Below are 19,497 nucleotides of genomic sequence, written 5' to 3' on the forward strand. Positions count from 1 at the left end.
AGGAGCATTTGTTTTAAAAGTTTGCAAATAGCAACCATGTTCTATCTTTGTAATAGCAAGCACATTTTTAGAGGGACATGAGGGCTTTTTGTAGTCTAAGAATTTAAAATTCTAGAACTGACGATTCTAAACATCTCTGAGAGAAAACGCACAATCCATGACCAGACCAGACCAGAATATACTGAGAAAATAATTTATTCATTTGTAAGCCAGGACTTTTATTTTCTTTTAATGTTTAAGAATAACTATTCATGAGGTTCTTTGTATAATAAGAGAGGGGACAGGAGAGAAGGAGAGAAACAAGGATGCAAGAAACATCCCAGACTGGGGACAAACCTGCAACCCAGGCATGCACCCTGACCCAGAACCCAACCAGCAACCTTTTGGTTTGCAGGGTGATGCCCAACCCACTGAGCCACATGGCCCAGAGCCATTCATCAGATCTTGAGTTCATTCATTTGGGATTTCAATTTAAGTGAATAAATGAAAAAATCAAGATTCCTTCAAAAGTAAACATCATCCATTTAATCATTCAGGATAGATCACTTCTTTGGTTCAGGATTTAAACCATTAATTTTTCCTACTCCAAAATGTATTCCAGAAAATTTGAGATAAAGAGAAACAAGTCCTAAGTGACATGTGATTTTCTTTTCCTCTAACAAAGTCCACTTTTGGATTTTTGGTTGGTTTTGTTTTGTTGACTGCGGTATTTTTTGGCAAGAAGCGAAGCGTAGGAGGCACAGTGCAATGGCAGTCGAGACGTAGGTTTCCTTTGCTCAGAGAAGCCCTTTGTGCTGTACACCAAGCCAATGCAATGGTTCTTTAAATAAACTGCTTAAAAATGGAAACAAATGACTTAAACTGGAACACAAGAAAATTATAAATATGTAAATATTGCTTCCTAACTTCCTTTACATTGAATTGTGTTACTTTAAATAATATGTAGGATTTCATAACTTCTCTTAGAGAAGGGAATTCAATGGTAAGCTGTTCAGTCATGAGGAATAGGTCTCTTGTCACCATCCCCTCTGCTTCTGATATAAAATCAATTAACCATTTTATTAAATGTGTCTAGTTGTTGTTATACCTCAGTGGCACAGGGGAAAATGAGGTTACTTGATGGGAGGGTTTCTCGTCCAATCCACTCCTGATGTTAGCCCTCCAAGTGGGGCATGATTGGCTGAGGGACCCTGAAGGTTAGGGCAAGTGGCAGCAGGACTTGCTGAGACTGATTGTCGTGAAGCCCAAGTCTGGGAAAATGTAACTCCTTGCAAGCCTCTTCAGTCCACTGTGGGCCTTGGTCTTCTCTAACCCTGTCTTGTCTTCTGGCCAAGAATCCAAAGGTACAAGGTGCAGACTCTGGCAGACTGAATACGACCTGTGAAAACGAGAAGCATCTTCCATGCAAGTCCCCTCCGCTCTAGTTGTCGTGGGATGGGGGAAGCTGTAGACCACCCACACTGCCCCTCCCATCCAGCGCCTGGGCCCATGCAGGCTGTATTTACATGCCAACCAACACATGTCCTCTGCTCCTCTGAGGTGGCATCGCCCAACTGCAATCAGCCTCCCTCTCTTTCCACCCTCTCTTTGCTATTTCACAGCGAACTCACTTTGAGGCTTTGTTTTCACTTTCTTTGGATTCTCTGTGAGTCCAAACATCCACCACCGTGATATCCACTGGGAATCTCAACCAGTCTTTTCCACGGAAGCCAAATATCCTGAGAAAAGGAAAGCACTACAAATGGTCTGAAGCCACCTGCTATGGAACCATTTGAGGATTGCCAAGTAGACGGTGTCTGCACGTCAAGTTCTCCTGCAAAGCAACCTGTGTCACTTTGGGTTCAGCACCCTTTTCTACCGTACGTTATTTGGTACATGTAGAATGTTTCTGGCTTTTTCTTTGCCTATGACAATTTTTTTATTCAACTGGTGGTATTTTTCCCAAACCCAGAATAGGTAAGAAATCATTCAGAATTTACACCTGATTCTCCCATAATACAAAGCTCAAAGTTACAAGGACAAATAGTATGTACTTGCTGGGTTGGTGTTTTTGTTAGTATTTTTTAAAGTTAAAATTGTGTTACTTTTCTGAGGAAGTAGCCAGAATACTCTCCCCAATTCAGGAATCTACTGGCATGACTGAAAGTCAGTTATTATTTCTAACCAAATTATACTCTTTTGTCTGCCAAGAGATCTTGACGGTCTTAATATCTGCAGGCAGGCCTATATGATAATCCCAGCAATACTCTGGGGATAAGATTTTAGTTGGTTTGTTACGAAGGAAATACTTGTTGAGGTGGCTTTCATCATGCCACTTGGCTTCTATGTCGTTTTTCTTGTCCTGGAGGATTCCCCTGAAGCACTCCTGGGTGATGTTCAGGACCTGGATGGGCGTTCCTCCAAAAATGGCTGCATGGTAATAAAAATCCCCCTGGCCATACGGAATGAATGCTGAGGACTCCATCCGCCTCTCATAAGTAAACTCATCAGGATCCGCCTTATAAAACCAGGCCTGTAGCTGAGCCACTGACTGGCCAAGGGTCTCCACCCCAAAGGTGTCTTGGAAGACCTGGTCCACGTCCATGCAGAAGAGGAAGTCGACCTCGTGCTGGATGTGAGACACGATGTGCTCCCCGATGGTCTTCATGCGCATCATGCTGATGTCCTGCCACCTCTTCTCAGGCTTGACCTCAAACACTTTGAAGGAACGCAGAGGACCCAGCTCTATCAAAGGCAGCCTGGAGACATCATCCACCATGATGTAAAATATGACTCTGTGGCCAATCATGAAGTGCCTATTAGCAGATGTTAAGAACTCCTCCAAGTAATGCTCAATGTATCTGAAACAAAGAACGGGATAAATGTAACCTCTGGGACTCGACAGGAGCCTGTGTGCTGCTACTCTCGTCATTCTGTTTGTATTTTGAGGTTTAGGAGTCCTTCCTCATTCCAGAGGCAGTACTCCTGACCGCTGTCTGCTGTTCAGTCACACTACCTTGGGGCGGTGCAGCGACTCATCCAACTGCCGATTTGGGAGAGGCAAGTGTCCGTGAACAGCCCGACCCCTCCCCTCCTCCTGCTCTTAGAAGCTGACTGATTGGAGATAGTATGGGTGCTCTGGACCTAACAGTACATATAGTGGTACAGGCCCTACTCCCATGCCCAGAGCCCTGAAATTTCTAGTGCTATAGTTGCCTGGGTCCCCAAGTCTTTCTAATTCTGTGGTTCAATGTTAGGAGGCCTTGGGCCTGCAGATATAAGCCACACTCTCCAATACCAGCTTCAACTGTAATGAAGACTATGTTTACTATCATCTGCCTTAATTAGCCTTTGGGCAGGCAGAAGGGGTGAAGTTTTTTTTTTTCTCCCCAGCTCCATTGGTCTATAACTGACATATAACATTGTGTAAGTTTAAGGTGTACAAGTGTTGATTTGACACACTCATTATTTTACAAAATGATTCCACCATAGTGTTAGCTAACACCTCCACATGTCACACAATTACAATTTCTTTTTGTGGTAAGAATATTTAAGCTCTACTTTCTTAGCAACTTTCAAGTATATACAGTACAGTATTGTTAACTGTAGTCACCATGCTGTACATTCATTAGATCCCAGAACTCACACATCTTACAACAGGAGATTTATACCCTTTGACTAACCTCGGGGGGCACTAGTTCTTGAGCCTCCTTCAAAAACCCCAGCCTATGCCCCAATGTTGCTACTACCCTACCAGACGCAACCACGATGTGACTCTCGGGGCCTCTGGGGAAGCATTCAGCCTAACCGTCGCCACTCTGGGACCCCGAGAATGGGTAAAAGGACATGGATGCCCTCCTGTACTACAGATCCGCCCTGTGAGCCTCCCACCAGTCACCCCAAATCCCAATCCACTGAATTGGGATTTTGGGTGAAGCAAATAACTGAAGCAAATAACCTTGGATTTAGCCTTAACTACCTTTTCTTAAATTTTTTACAACATTTTTAGGTTCACAGAAAAACTGAGCCAAAAGCACAAAATTCCCATATACTCCCCTGGCTGCCCCTCCCTCCCACATCTTCCTCCACTTCCAACATCCACACCAGGACGGGACGTGTGTTGCAGTCACCGCTCTGAGCCCACAGTTTACATGAAGGTTCACTCTTGGGTTGTACATTCTGTGGGTTTGCACAAATGTATAACAATGTATCTATCATTATGTTATGTATGGCATTATAGAGAATATTACTGCCCCCCAAATCCTGTGTTCCACCAATTCACTCCTTCCCCCACCCCAGCTTCTGGCCACTACTGATCTTTTTACTGTCACCGTAGTTTTGCCTTTTCCAGAATGTCACAGTAAGGAATTATAGAGTAAGCAGCCTTTTCAGACTGGTTTCTTTCACTTAGTACATGAATGTAAGACTCCTCCAAGTCTTGTCATAGCTTAGCTCTTTCCCTTTTGGAATACTGATACTACTGATAATATATCCCTGTCTGGATGAACCACAGTTTATTTATCCATTCACCTACTGAAGGGCATCTTGGCTGCTTCCAACTTCTGGCAATTATGAATAACGCTGATGTAAATATCTGTGTGCAGGTTTTTATGTGGACATGGTTTTCAACTCCTCTGGGTAAATACCAAGGAACACAGTCACTGGAGTGCATGCAAAGAGTACGTGTAGTTTTGTCAGAAACTGCCAAACTGACTTCCAAAGTCTCTGTGCCATTGTGCAGTCCCACAAGCAATGAATGAGAAATCTGGCTACTCCCCAGCACTTAGTGTTGCCACTGTTTTGGGATTTGGGCCATAGTAATAGGGTGTTCAGTGGTTTTTTAGCTATTAGTCTACTAGTCTACTCATTTAAAAAATATCATGTTGATGCCTTCCATAACCCAGCTACGCTCTCTCTTGTGAAGCCATGAAGATCAGAGAGAAGAGGAAGGAGCAGGAAGATGGCTAACCCAGCTCATGCACACCTCGGACTCATGCTCCATGAATGTGGACTGAATTTAATGGGTTGGCACAGCACCAGCCAATCACGATGTCTTGTGAATAGTAGTAACTGGCACTTTTCAGTGTGGTTGCTGCTTTAATTCCCTTTCTTTGCTGCCTAATTAAAGGGGTTTTTAATGGTGGTCCTTGGAAACCTAAAGGTTCACAGTATTGAGTCTTTAAATGGAGAGCAGAGCCTGTATCTGAGCACTATAAAGAAGGGCTTTGATATGACTCTGGCTGATGGCGGGGAAATTCTTTGGTGCTCTGCACCTTTAAGAAGAATCTATAGTGCTTTGAGGCTGAGAGATAATCCTAAGGGGAGGAAGTGAACTACTGTGTGGTTTTTAACATTGTTTAGGGATTAAAGCGCTGAGGTTGCATTGTTATTTGACAGTAAACCAAACGTCCCACCTCCTAGAAAGTCCAAATCCACTCTCCTGAGGATTTATTGCTGCTGATTACAGTCCTCCCCTTCAGAATGCAAAGGGCTTTCACCAGGATATGCCATTTATCCTTTAGTTTTGCAGAGCTGCAACTGTGGACAAAAAAGGGGGTTCTGTGGAATGTAAGCAAGGTGATCTGATCATAAATTCCTAACCAGACAGGTCACGGTGGGCAGTCAGGCCCCAGACACGTAACTTCCTTAGTGAAAGGTTTACTTTCCACTTAAGCTAGTCCTGCCCATTGTTGCTATGCACGTAGGTTGAATACTACCTTTGAAATATGAGAACTACCCTCAAGGGAGCACAAAGTCCTAACTCTCCTGCTCCTTGCCTTCTTCCACAATCTTACACCATATATTGCTGTGTATATGGGCATTTTTTGCCCAATTTTTTGAGGGGAGAAACAAGGATGTGCATTATACATGGGTAGTACAAATTCCGTATGTATATAAATGTTTTTAATTCTTTTATTTATGCTTATGTGTTAAAAGTGTAACTCTAAAAAACAATAACAATATCCATATGTAAAATAATACCCTGGAATATGATAATGGATTTTTGTTTCTAAAAATAAATAAATAACCAATCAAATGAAAAAATTAAAATGAAAGATTTTTATCCTGAAAGTTTGGGCCCAACACATGGGTGCACATCACACACGGGAGAACATGCACAGCAAAATACAGGTAATCTTTCTTATCTGCCCTCATTAATTTCAAATGCAAAAAAGAAAGTGAAAAATTGTCATTCTCCAGAGCATTTGAGGTCTTGCTTCTCAGCAACTGTCATCAGTTTGGGTCAAATAAATTCCTATAAAAATTCTTTGTAGGTTTGGATATTTCTTTCGCTGACATAACTGCTGGCTGAGGTCACTGCAGGACAGTGGCAACATTCGGTTCTCTGGGAAACATCAGGATCAAACCAGTTTGCATCGTGGCTGGCTTGTCCCCTCTCTTGCCAAAGGATCAGGGGAGCTGAGTGAGCACTGGCTCCCACCTCATAACAATATAGATTCTTCCAGTAAAAGTGTCAAAACTCCAGGGTTACCCTTTCCTATTACAGTTGCTTACACAGGTCCTCGGGCTTGGCACAGTTGATGACATTAGGACTGAATCGGTATGGTGCCAGCAATGGCTTCTGAGCCCTGGGTTGGAGGAGGACTTTGGGGAACTGTCAGATCCACACAGCGCTCTCCTTTGGGCCCTACGACGGCGGAGCTCAGATTGACCTTGACCTGCAACCCCTCTCTCTGTCCAAGGCAAAGGGGTCAGCTTCCACAGGGATAGAAGGGCCAGGATGGGGGCAGGGAAGGAATAGGAAAATTAAGCTTTTGCTTTTGTCTTGCAAAAAAAAATAATTCTCCAAAAGAGCAAAATGAGTTGTATTTTAAAACCAAAATTACAAGCTACTAATTTCAAATAAGAACCATTGTAGCTTGGGGAGAAACATTCTAAACAGGGACATGGACACTGAAAGAGGAACCCATCCAACCTCCAGAAGAGGAAGTCCTGGCCAGCCAAATCCCGGGGCCTGAGTCCTCCAGGACTCCGGAGGGCCCCAGGGAAGAGTGGCCAGCCATGCGCTGACGTGGAAACCGCCGCACTTGGGTCCGTCTGGACCAAGCACTTGCTCCACGTCCTCCTGTCTTTGGTCCTGGGTCTTGGGAGTGTAGGAGGAAGGATGCTGCACACGTGGGCTGTCTAACTGCTGGCATTTGGGGAAATTTCCAGAGAAAGCCACAGGGGCAGGCAGTGGTGGCTGTGGGTGAGCTGCAGTCTCCAGGTTCTGTGGGTGTAGCAGACATTTTTACCTGTCCCCTGAGACCCTCCCTTGGAGGTGGGAAGGAGACTCACTGACTTTTGTTTTGTCCTGTTTCGGGGGCCTCAGCAGCAATGAGACTGAAATGGTACCATTGTAACATTCTCCTAATTGATAATTCAGATGAGTCATGAACAGCCTCCATTAGCCCAGGGGGACCCTCACCAACACTTGACAGTTGGAACAAGAAGTCAAGTTCAATTTTAACAGTGACACCTACCTTCCAATAGCAAACACTGTCAAACCCACAGTAATTTTCTGTCTGCCATAGTAGTTTTCTAAGATGGCTCTGTCGTAAGTGCCTTCCCACACAATTGGCGCCTTCCATCCAGTCACTGTCAGCACCTCTGGCCGCTTCCTGGTGACAAAACACAGAGCCCTGTAAGTGGGGACAGCTTTGCTAAGGCGGGGCAGAGCCTGGGGAAACCGGGGGGTCAGCTGGGATTTGTGGTCACTGTCCCTGAATCCCAACTGTAGCTTGATTGCAAACACAAACAGGGGGCTGGGTCCCCATTTGAGAGACGGCATGTTCTGGCAGTGGGACGGGCAGCCCTGGTGCCTCAGAGGGCTGTCTTGGGGGCCCTTCTGGGGATCTTCCCTGTGTATCTCATGCCCTCTTTCCTTTGTCCTACTTTTCTGTTCTCTTTCACCTCCTTTCCTAGCTCCCCAGCCTTTTCCTAAACTGCCAGTGGCATCCTGGGTGTTATTTATCCCTGTGGGTACCATCTGAGCCCAAGAAGGTCCTGACCCTTGGCATGGGGATGAGAGAGTGACACTGAATGGAAAGAGAGAAAATTGTTACAATGCGCCTTTTACCAGAGAAGGATTTTGGAGTTAAGAATCTGGTTAGAGGCCAAAAAGGGCCCAGGACTAGGGGATTCTTGTGTTATCATTGATTTTACACGCAAAGAGTCAGAGTCCCCCAGAAAATACGGGACTCAGCAGAGGCCCCACAGCCAAGGCCAGAACACTCAGCACAGACCCCCTCCTCAGCCCATGGGGCCGCGTCACTAGGGCACAAAGGGAAGCGGGAAATCTTGTTTTCTGCACTCAGAACACTTGAAAGGAACTTGGCAAAGCCAACACAAACACAGGAAGCAACATCAGAGCTACGACAAACGTAAAGGATAATGCAGAGAAGCCGAGCAGCAGCTGGGGCCCAGCACAAGGGGGTGTGTGACTCAGCCCAGCAGGGGTGGTGGGGACTGGCTCTGACTCCCCTTGGCTCAGGAAGTGGCTGCATCTCCCCCAGGGGGAGCCGAGGCTGAGACACAGTCATTTAGATTTAAACCCCAGCTTGCAAAGGCCTGGCCACAGCTAGGCATTTGCTTGCATTTCATCCGCTGCAGGGAGAAGGCCAGTGTTGGGGGCAAGTCCTGGTGGTCCCCTTTGTCAGGTTCAGGTTCCGGGGGGGCTGTGTGCCTGTGGCCCCGGGGAGGCTGCCGGGAAGATGTTAGCACACAGAACATATCAATCAGGCCAATGAGACCTTCCCCTCCCATCACACATGGGTGGAAGGCAGGTTTTCTTTCACTCAGCACAGGCGGCTCTTTCCTCAGTGAGGCTGGGAAAGGCTGGGTCGACCCCGCCTTGCCGCAGCTCTAGCCCCCAGAGAGAAAAAGAGCCTCGAAAACTTGTCTTCACACCTCCTATCCTCCTGTCACCTAGCTCTGCACTCTCATTCCTGAGCCAACTCTGCCCTTCCACCCCAGCCCTGTGCCTCGCTTCCTTCTGCCCCCTGCACAGCCGGAGTCACCTCCAGGGATGGGGGACGCCCTCAGGCTGCTCTCCTGACCCTGTCTTGTGTGGAGTCTCCCGGTGAGACCCAGCTCTGCCCTCACACCCAGGTGTGCTGGCCGCATGGAGGACAGCTCCTTTGGAGGTGCACCAACCTCCCCCAGGCAACCTCGCATCATAGCCCTTTCTCTTTTGATCCTTGCAACAGGCCTGCCACGTCAAGGCTCAGAAAGGATGTTAACTTGCCCAAGGCCACATGGCTGGCCACTGATGACAGTAACACAGTTAGGTACTAACACACACTGAGTACCTCCATCCTGGAGGACCAGGTACCCTGCTAAGGGCTTCACCCCTCAGAAGTGGGGCTCTTTGGGTTCTCCTATCAATGAGGAAACTAGCACAGAGAGATTAAATAATTTGCCTGCGGTCACATAGCCAGGAAGGGGCAAAGCTGGGGCTTGAACCCAGATAAGCTAATTCTGTAGTCTGTGTGCTAAGCCAAGGTCTGGTATCACTTCCTATGTGGACAGTTATGTGCTATGCTGATGCAGCTAGGGTTAAACCCCAGGTCTGTCATTTTTGCCACCTAACTTTGCTACTTTTATTATTTATGAGTTTTATTACTGCAGGATGGTTGCGGGGGAAGGGCAGGGGGCAGAGGATGAGATCAGCTTCCTGGATGAACCTCTGTTTGTATCAAGACAACTTAGTCATCAAAACCCACAAACCTCCCCGCCAAAAAAGAAGGGACAGAGGACAGGCCACATGTGTAAGAGACTTTGCTGCTCTCAACTGCCAGGGATGTTCAAGGCCACCAAGGTGGGGCTCCAAAAGGAGGGAAAAGTGCTGCAGGAAAAGACTCGGAGCTGCCCCCCCAAAACCTCCCTTCTAAGCAGGTCACCCACTGTGTTATGCTGGTCTGTGTGGTTCCACCAGAATAGGTACAAGGCTTCCCACAAGATAAGAGAGGGTCCGGAACCCAAACCCACACCTGCTTGGGATATTGATAGCTTTTTTAATTTATGTACTTATTTATGGGAATGCAGTGGTATCTCTCCAAGGGTTGGGTGGAGGGAGCTTTAAAATTCCGTGAAGTTTGCATTATCCTGTTCCTTGCCTTTGTTGTATCCACATCAGAGATGGGGCATGCATGCCACGCATTGTTTACTGAAATCCTAGGCAGCAGCTGCTGGGGAGGATCCGGCAAAGAGCCTACGGTGAAAGGAGCAAGGGCAGTGGCTGTGAAATGCACGGAAGACGACAGTGTGGGAAGAAGTTTGGAGGAAGAATGAACAGAACACATTAGTGAGTCAGACGGAAGGGCAGATGGTGGAGAAGACCGAATCGGAGAGGTGTCTCAGACTCTGGAGCCTGAGAGGGGAAATCAGAAGAACCAGGGTGGGGTGGGCTCATGCGAGACACGCAGAGACATCAAGCAGGCAGCGAGAGCAGGCCTCGGCTGGAGAGCTCCCCGTGGGAATGATCCGCACGTGGATGGCACCTAACCCTGGGGAAGTGGTGAGAGCACTGGGAGACGGTGCCCACAGACGAGATATGAGGGCGCCGGACTCAACCCGCAGAAGCTCTAGTGAGCGAAGGCTGGGGAGGCGGAGAAGCCCGTCGAGGAGACTAAGAAGGGAGAACGGAAAAGCAGGAGGAAGCCTGCCAGGTTCTGACGTCACAGAATCTGAGCGGGCTTGATGTGGGAATGTGGACACAATATCCTATATGTTTTAGGTAGTCTACAGAAAAGTACACATTTGTGGAAATACATTTAATCGTTCACTCAGTTGGTGATCTGATCACTCACTTACATGAGACATGCACTCCGGGGCCCCAAGAAGGCTTAATTTGGTGTCACTTCCAACCACTACTCAATTCTTTAAATTCAATTCTTTAAATACCTGCTCACCATTGCTTCAGAGAGAAGCCGAGCTATGCATATGGAGAGTGACAGCTGGTGGCTGTCACCTGTCCCTCCTCCTTACCCCCAGCAATTCAGCCCTGACCCCACCACCCAAGTCCCATTCGGGAAAGCACAAGTGTCACAGTAAAATCGCGCCACCCTCCTTGTAAAGGGAGCCTGGTAACCATCTCTGACTCATCAAGCCTGCTCCTTGGAAGGTCTTAAGCCCTTCACCACCCCGCCCCCACCACACACACACATCTAAGGGGCTTATCAAAGCAAGCATACGCTAACATTTCCAGCAATGGTAACATCTCACAGATGGCTACTCTGTTGTCCAACTGATCATATGACACATGGAAACTCCAAATTCCCATCTGCCCTCACTGGCAGGATCCTGTATCCCAAAACAATAAAAGAACTTGCCAGAACATATTCGGTCTTTCCAGAGTCCAAAATCCCTCACGTTGGAATGGAGTGCTTCTCTCCCACCCTCCTACCACCCCTACAGCTGTGTCTCTGACTTCTCCCTCCACCAGTCCTCAACACGCTGACCTCAGGCAGGACTCAGGTCTGTCCCTCTGCCTGGGTGGCCTCATCCAGGCTCACAGATCCCACTGCCACTTGTATTCTGATGACTCCCCACCCTCCATCTTCATATCTGCAGAGCTCAGGCACTGCTAACAGATGGGACTGTTCCCTGCCGGATGTATATGTTAGAACCTAATCCCCATTGTGGGGGTATATCTGGAGGTAAAGCTTTTGTGGTTACTAGGTCATGAGGATGAAGCCCTCATGAGTGGGATTAGTGCCCTTATAAAGGAAATCCCAGAGAGCTCCCTCACCCCTTCCACCATGTGAGGACACAGTGAGAAGATGGCCATGTATGAACTAGGAAGTGGGTCTTCGCCAGACACCAAATCTGTTTGTGCCTTGATCTTGCACTTGCCAACCTCCAGAACTGTGACAGACAAGCTTCTCATAGTTTATAAGCCACCCAGTCTATGGTATTCTGTTAAGACAGGCCAAAGAGACTGAGACAGGTACCCTGTGAATCTCTGTCTAGATGTCCCCCACGGACCTGAATTCACACACATCCCTCACTGGCTCATCACCTCCCCCCGACTCCTGGACCATCTCCCCCTCCAGGCCCTTTCCTGATCAGTGGCACCCCCCACCCCCACACAGCCTCTCGGGCTTCATGGTCATCCAGGACAGCTCCTGCCTCCTTGCTCCCCAAGCCATATCCTTCTAAGTCAGGTTCATTGTACCTTCTTTTACCAGTCTTGGCAAGTGCCACTCTAAGACTGTGACCTTCTTGAACATACCCACATTGGTGAGACTGGAAGACACACAGGTGACCTACAGATGACTGATTCTTCTATTTACTGTGTCTAACTCAATGTCCAGTGCGGAATATGTGACCACGATTCACAGTGGGGAATACACTTGACGTCCCACCCAAACACATGCTTATATACATATGGAAACAAAAATTCCACTGAACAGCACATCCTTACTTCATGTGATACCCTCTGATTTTCTATTTAACTTCAATTTTTTGTAGAAAAGCTGGTGTTAACCCTTTAAGTGAAACATATCAATGATAGTGACCAGTGGTTTGAAAGACACCAGCTGGGCTGTCACAGACATTTGACAAACATCTGTTTACATTTGCTGAATGGGTGCACACACGGTCCCTCAGATTTGGCATCGTCGTTGCCAATTTACAGATGAGTTAACTGAATCTCGGAGAGAACTTTCTTGTTCTGACTCTGGATTCTGTGGCTTGTCACAAGACACCACGGTCTGTAAGACCCCTCCCGGCCAAGTATTTTGTGATTCATCTGCTCCCATTGGCCGGTTGCTGTCCGTCACCATGTTACTGCTCCAGCATTTGAGTCAGAACATCTAGACTCTTAGTTTCTCATTTAATCTGTTGTTAAAGGTCCAGCAGAGGCCAGGACCCCATCTCCCCACTCAGGGATGTTCTCAGTGGCACTGTGGCTGGCACAGTCCCCGCTACCTCCCGCTAAACCGTGGGTTTACTGCACGAGGGCAACGCCCCTTCTTACTGTGGCTTAAACCAGTCCGACAGCTGAAGCTCTTCTTCGTCTTCCTTCTCTTTGTTTTTGTCTTCTTCTTCCTCTCGGTGATCGTGGGTCCTACACACAAAGGGAAAGCAGGCTGAGTACGGCAGGGAGGGCCGTTGACTGTGTGGGGACAGTGGGTGAACACGCGTCTGGAGGCCGGGACACCTGCAGCAAGTGACTGGGTTCATGACACTAGCTGGTTGTTCACAAGGACACGCTGAGGGTGAAATGGCCTTTTTGTCCTCCTTCCAAGTCAGCAGTTAGCAGTTTCATGGCCTAGGGGCCCTCTGATTATTTCGGGGGTTGGGGGAAACTTGATAAAGCAGTTCTCATAAGAACATTTTATCTTATGACAGTCTTTCCTACAATCTGAACTTCAACCCAAGCCCCACTCACCCCCAACTTAAATGGAAAAAAACAAACCAAGAAACCTTTAATGTTCTAGTTCCAACCACGAAGTAGATACCTTGTATGATTTCAATAGGCCAGAGAGATGAATGGCCGGGAAGGTCATGACCATGAACTGTCTCCCTGACTCCGCAAGCGTTCAGTGGGGGAAGCACAGACTTTCGTCTCACCCCGTACCTGTTGTTAAACCAGCTCGGAAACCACCAGCCCTGCTGACTGCCGCTGTCACCAGGCTCTGGGCTTCTACGAAACGAAAGAGATGAAAAACATTTTTAGAAAAGGAGACTGTCCCAAACTGGGGGTTTTCCAAAATTTTTATGACAGAAAATCATTAAAAATTTTATTTTAAACTGCCAGCTGGTAGAACAGACAGGAGTGAAGCTGCTCTGGTGGGAGGAGCAGAGATGGGCCTGACGGTGCCGGGACCCGTGCCTCCCCGGGGCGCCCCGGCCGGCATCCAGGGAGCGAGGCAGGAGGGGAGAGAAGAATGACAGACATTTTCCTCCTCTGAATCTTGATTTTCCTCCTCCAAAAAGTCACATAATAATACTCATATGGGGTAAGGCAAAAGTAGGTTTGCAGTTGTTCATATGGAATATAGTACAATCACTAACAATTAATAATACAAGAACTGTGTTTTGTGTACTCACAATTGTAAACCTTTTGCCCAACCCTATATAATAATAATAATAAACCTACTATGAAGATATCTTTGAAAACTAAAGGAAATAGCATACATAAAAGAGCTTTATAAGTTGAAAATAACTGTAACAAGTTGTGATCTTAATAAAGAAACCAGCGCACCCTTCCAAGAATGATCTCTTCTGCTGAAGGAGGAGCATTCAGGCTGCCACAAAGTCAGCAGCCGCAGCCTCAAGAGATCTGGGGGTCTCTGAGCCAGAAACTCCAAAACCTGTCATCAGAAACCACCTTCCCTCCCCACATGCAGAAGTTTCCACACTTGTTGTGAGAGTCTCCCCAAGGCAGGGGCCTTCCGGAGATGGGGAAAGAGGGGAAACCAAGAGATAAGGCCTTTTGGTTGGACAAATTTGAGTGGTGAGCCATGAACAGGCATAATAAATCTGTTTGAAAGCTCATCTCCTTTCAGAAAGTGTTCAAGATGGTTCACGATGAAGAAAGTATGGTTACAATAAGCAGAGAAACAATACAAGAATACAACGAACAAAAGGGAACAGAGAAACTTTTACTGAGTCATTCAGGTAGGTATTTTCACATGATCTTGGTCATCCCGGCGACACGTGAGAATAAAGGTTTTACCTCTATTTTCATTTGTAGCTAAAATATGGCTGAATGGGCTGGGGAAAACTGCCAAAATCCCATGGCCCTCTGTACACATAAAAGCTCAGATTTAGTGCCAGTGGATAAACTCTATCAGAAACGAAGGCCGAGGAAAGTGGGAGCAGTTAAAGCACAACACTTCGCTCCGAGGTTCCTGGCAACCAAGCCAAAGAAAGAAAAACGAAGGCTTACGTAGCTCTTACTGCCAGTAATAACAGTGACAACAGGCCCACGGGTTCATCAGAGTCCCCAACTCTTTCCATGACCTTTGTCTCCAAGAAATTTCTTGGAAGAATATACAACATATCCTGGGCAGCATAAGGGACACTATCTACCCTGACACTTTTTACTGGGAAGGCAGGAATGTTCTCCAAATGACATCACTCAAGAGATACTCCATGAGAAAAAGCAAGGCGAAACACAGCCATGGTTCTCTAAGGGCTGCCTGGGAGACCAGAGGCACGCCGTCCAGACCCCAGGAAGCCCTACCCTGCCCTCCACCTCCTCCGCCCAGAGCCCGGCCCGCAGGAGGTGCAGGCGTGGCCGGGAGTGGTTGTGGGAGCAGTTCCAGAGCCATCTGAAATTGAAAGCACTTACTTTGAGTGATATATCCACAAGAAAGAGCCTTCTGGGCTAAAAGCAAACAAGAAAGAAAAACATATCGAGTTACTTTTCGTTCTGAGAAAAGCTATTTTTCAACCATTACCAGCTGAGTGGAGAACCTTGTTTTAGCACCTCTTAGGTTTCCACCTTCCTTGAGATACAACCAAGGGTCTTGGGAGACGGGATGCTCTGCTGCAGCCGCTGCAGTAGCTCCCACAGCAAGGAGGTCTGTGGAGACTCAGGTCTTAGTGGGACGGGGACAGCTTTTCACTGTGCCTCCAACAAGACGAGATTCACAGATGGGTCCCCTCCCATGACCTCCTCAGGGTCACCGTGGCTCAGCCAGCCTTCACACAGGACCTACTGTCCCTGAGAAAACAGGACAAGGAATGACTGCAGAGCCTAATGCCGCATCCAGGTCAGAGCTTTCGAGACGCGGTGCTCCTCATCTGGAAACCCGGACGGACGGATGCCTCCTTGCAGGGCTCCTGGAAGAGCTGGAGGCTGTGCACACAGGTCCTGGCGCACGCCGACACTTGGTAACTGGTAGCTGCTGCCGTCACAATCGCCATCGCCATTGTTCTTTCACTACAAATTTCCACCAGCTCTAAAATTCTATGATTTTTTTTCATCCAGCCTCAAACAAAATGCAGTTCTGGATGACATTCTTTCAGGGTGCTCTGCTGAGACCAGTCGACGTGTTCGGTGAGGTTATTTCAAAATCCTTTCTAGCCTAGCACCAACCTGTCTAAGGTTGGTGCTCTCAGCTCACTTCAAATAGCCAATGTACAAGGTGGCAAAGGACCTGCTGCCTTCCAAGCCCCTTGCGGGTATTCAAGCAGATTCCTCACAGTGAGTCATGCTGTGCCCACAGTCTGGGTGCACGGGGTCCTGGAGAGCAGCCAGCACCTGCTCTGGTCCCCGAGCAAAGACAGTGCACCCAGGACTGCAAAGAGACCCTCTCTGTGGAAGGCCAATGCCAAAATGCACATTCGTGCCTTTGGCCCCATACTTTAATTTTGTGAGCCACCCAAAATATGGAAGCACAATTCTGGCTGCAACTCAGAAGACCAAGGTTATCCAGGCAAGCAGTCAGAGCTTGAAGGTTATCCACACAAGCATCCTAACTCAGGGTAGACCCCGCAAAGGGAACTTGTTCTGCTGGATTCTCCCAACTGCCAGAGCTCTTCCTTTAAGTTGCCAAAGTTCCGTCCTGGTCTGCTGTCTAGAGCAGAGGGTAACGGTAATAGCGATGATGAAGATGATGGTGATAAACACGGCAGCTAGCACATCCTGAGTGCTTATTAAGTTCCAGACACTGTCCTAACTGCTTTATAGACAATAACTAATTTAGTCATTCCAGCAATCCTGTGAAGCAGGTACCTAATTATTATCCCCGTGTTTAAAGACAGGGAAGAGGACGAACAGAGTGGCTGTGCAAGTTGCCCAAGGTCACGGAGGAAGTAAGCGGTGCCCAAGGACCAGCCCCAGCAGCCAAGCTCCAGACTCCAGCCAGGATATTTCCTCAGCTCGAGTCCGTGAGGCAGGCTCGAGGTCCCTTCGCCCAACTGGGGTCCATCTACACTCCACACCAAGTACCCCCGTCTTCTCAATCTGGTCACACCAGGGAGCTGTTCTGAAGGAAACGGAAAGACACTCCAGAAGCAGTTATATCTATGCAGTGCCCCGGAGTGGGGGGTGGGGTGGGGTGGGGTAAACAGCTCCCAATTCTGGAGCAATTCTCTTTCTCCTGATGCACCTCAAGGTGCAGTTCCCTTTTTAGTAGCCAAGGTGATCCTGTTGGCTCATCAAGTCTTAGCATTTAAGAATTGGAAGACCCTCAAATGTTAACTCAGGCTGTCACTGTGAACTTGGTGGCTACTTAAGCACTGCACCGCGACAATGTTAATGGTGCCGAGCCAGCCCTCCCTGCCCAGAGGTATACAGTGGACTTTTTGGGTGAACTGCACCAGTGCTGTTTTCAGTCAAAGGCATCGCACGTTTCTGCAGCTGCCTATGGAGACTTCTCTCTATCTGAAGCCTTTCCAGCTGGAACCTGCAAAGCACTGTAGTTCCCAAAAGCACAGAAGCAGCTTTGGGGGAATGCACCCAGAAGCATTTAATTCACTTTGCTTCCAGAATTTAAAAAAGAAAAGTTTTAGCCAGGCACACATAACTCACCGGCGACTTGAGTGTATTTTGCAGCAAAAGTCAACAACTTGAGTTGCTCCTTTAAACTCTGCAAATATCTCAGAATTGCAAAAAATCAGGATGGATTTCTCATGGCATTTGTGTCTGAAACTCCTTAACCTAATTCCTATATCTGGCCATATGAGTAACTTTAAGTTACATTTTGGGCTTAATAAGACCTTACTATTCCTGGATCTAGCCTGCCCGGAACTGCAAGAGCACAAAAATCAAGACCTTAGGAACATGGCAGGAAGACAGGTGACTAGCCAGAAGGTACTTGGGGCTCGGATGCTCTGAAGCAGAGCTCGGCGTTATGCTGAACAAGGAGAATGGGGACAGACTCACAGGTGGAGAGCAGGATGCTGACTAGTGGTCAGCAGAGGTCAGGGGGGTGGAGGGACTGAGCAAAAAGGAAAAAGGACTCACAGACATGGACAACGGTGTGGTGAATGCTGGGGGGAGTGGGTATAAGGGGCCTAACTGGTAATGGAAAAAGAAATTAAGATTTTAAAAAATGAAGACAGTTCAGGGACCAGGGATATGGAAAAGGTGGAATCTCTTCTTTATGGTCTCAGTGACGTCTACTTTTGACGCAGCCTGGTGATTGGCTGACACCAGGAGATCAGAGTAACTTGCATAACATCAGTTCATTGTGGTTCATAATTACCTGTTGATATATTCCCAAAACACAACAATTACAGTTGAGATAACCAGCATTGACAGAACCAGTTTTCCTTTGACATTCATTATTTCCTCCTGGAAAAGAAAAAAAAAAGACGAGGAAAACAGACTCAATAACTCCTGAGTAAGATATGACCTTTAAGGACTGCTGCTACCTATACACCGTCTCTAAAAGGAAATGCTCATAAATGCGTAATTAGACCTAAGGAGTGTGCTCTACCTTAAACTGTACAGGGCTGCAACGGCCAATTAGACCGGTTTGAGGAATCGACAGGGCTCTTGTGTTGGGAATGATGCTAAGGCCACTTTGGGGCTCAGAGGGAAAGTACCCGGATGATCGTGAGGTCTGCCACCGATGGGAGGCATGAGCGAGTAACTGTAAATGGCTCCCAGGACCACCAACTGCTTGAACTCAGATCACCCACCTCTCAGCAAATGACAGAGGGGACCATCCATGTCCCAGCTCTGCTTCCCTTCATACACTGACCACATGGCTGGCGCTCGGAGGGGGAACCACTCGGGCCTTGACAGTCTAGGCTCACCCACTTCCCACCCCACCTGGCTTTTCACCTCCACACCCCCAGCAAGCCAACAACTGGTGTATAGTAAGCACCGGGGTATTTCTCGATTGCTGCATTAATTGTGGTTGAGGGGGAAAGGGCACTGGGTGGGGAACAGCAGGTTGGGGAGTACTTAATTAAGGTGGCCAGGGAAGGCCTCACCGGGGAGGTGACTGCCCAAGGAGTGAAGACAGGATGGAAAGGGGTGAAGAGGGTGCCGTGAGTCGGGATGAGAATACCTCAGAACAGCATTATGACAGCCTGACAGGAGAAAGAGCGTCTCGTGTTTGAAGAAAAGACAAAAGAAAAAGCCCGTGTAAGAAAAAGAGTGACGTTCTTTCCCCTGAGTAGCTGGAACAACGGTGGGGTGGGCAGGGCAGAGAGAGCCTGGGAAAGCATGACAAGGGGGTGGGGACCCACGAAAGCATCTAAAGCTGGGATATCGCCTGATCGGACTACATTCAGAGACCCCAGTGGGTGCTCGGGAGTGCTGGGGCAGGGGGCGAATGTGGGGGCAAGGGCAGACACAGGGGCATGAGGTGGCAGACTGTTCCCATGGCCAAAAAGAAGGGGCGGCCTTGCTGAAAAGGAGGAGAGGAGGTGGAGAGAAGTCAATTAAGTCCTATACTCCGAAGAGAGAACTGAGAGGATCTGGCTGGCAATTCAGACATCAGGGACGAGGGAGAGGGAAGAAGCAAGGTTTCTGCTTAAGCGGGTAGGTTGCAGCATTTCCTCCGGTGGGATGGAGGGGGACCGGGTTTGGGGATGAGAGTCATG

The 19,497-nt window shown here is 47.9% G+C and overlaps 1 protein-coding gene across 1 annotated transcript in view; it reads right to left on the reverse strand.

The window, feature by feature from the left end:
- Window positions 1-213: 213 nt before the first annotated feature.
- Window positions 214-19,497, reverse strand: part of GGTA1 (glycoprotein alpha-galactosyltransferase 1 (inactive)) — a 56,059-nt gene continuing 36,775 nt past the window's right edge. The window contains exons 3-8 of the mRNA XM_037059190.1: window positions 18,147-18,235; window positions 15,284-15,319; window positions 13,565-13,630; window positions 12,962-13,051; window positions 7,464-7,601; window positions 214-2,840 (exon numbers count right to left, since the gene is read on the reverse strand). Coding sequence (XP_036915085.1) covers window positions 2,147-2,840; window positions 7,464-7,601; window positions 12,962-13,051; window positions 13,565-13,630; window positions 15,284-15,319; window positions 18,147-18,226 — 1,104 coding nt within the window. The 5' untranslated portion in view covers window positions 18,227-18,235 and the 3' untranslated portion in view covers window positions 214-2,146. The remainder of the gene's footprint in view (window positions 2,841-7,463; window positions 7,602-12,961; window positions 13,052-13,564; window positions 13,631-15,283; window positions 15,320-18,146; window positions 18,236-19,497) is intronic.

This window comes from Sturnira hondurensis, unplaced genomic scaffold (assembly GCF_014824575.4).
Source record: "Sturnira hondurensis isolate 20B ecotype Veracruz unplaced genomic scaffold, ASM1482457v3 Scaffold0010448, whole genome shotgun sequence".
NCBI lineage: Eukaryota > Metazoa > Chordata > Mammalia > Chiroptera > Phyllostomidae > Sturnira > Sturnira hondurensis.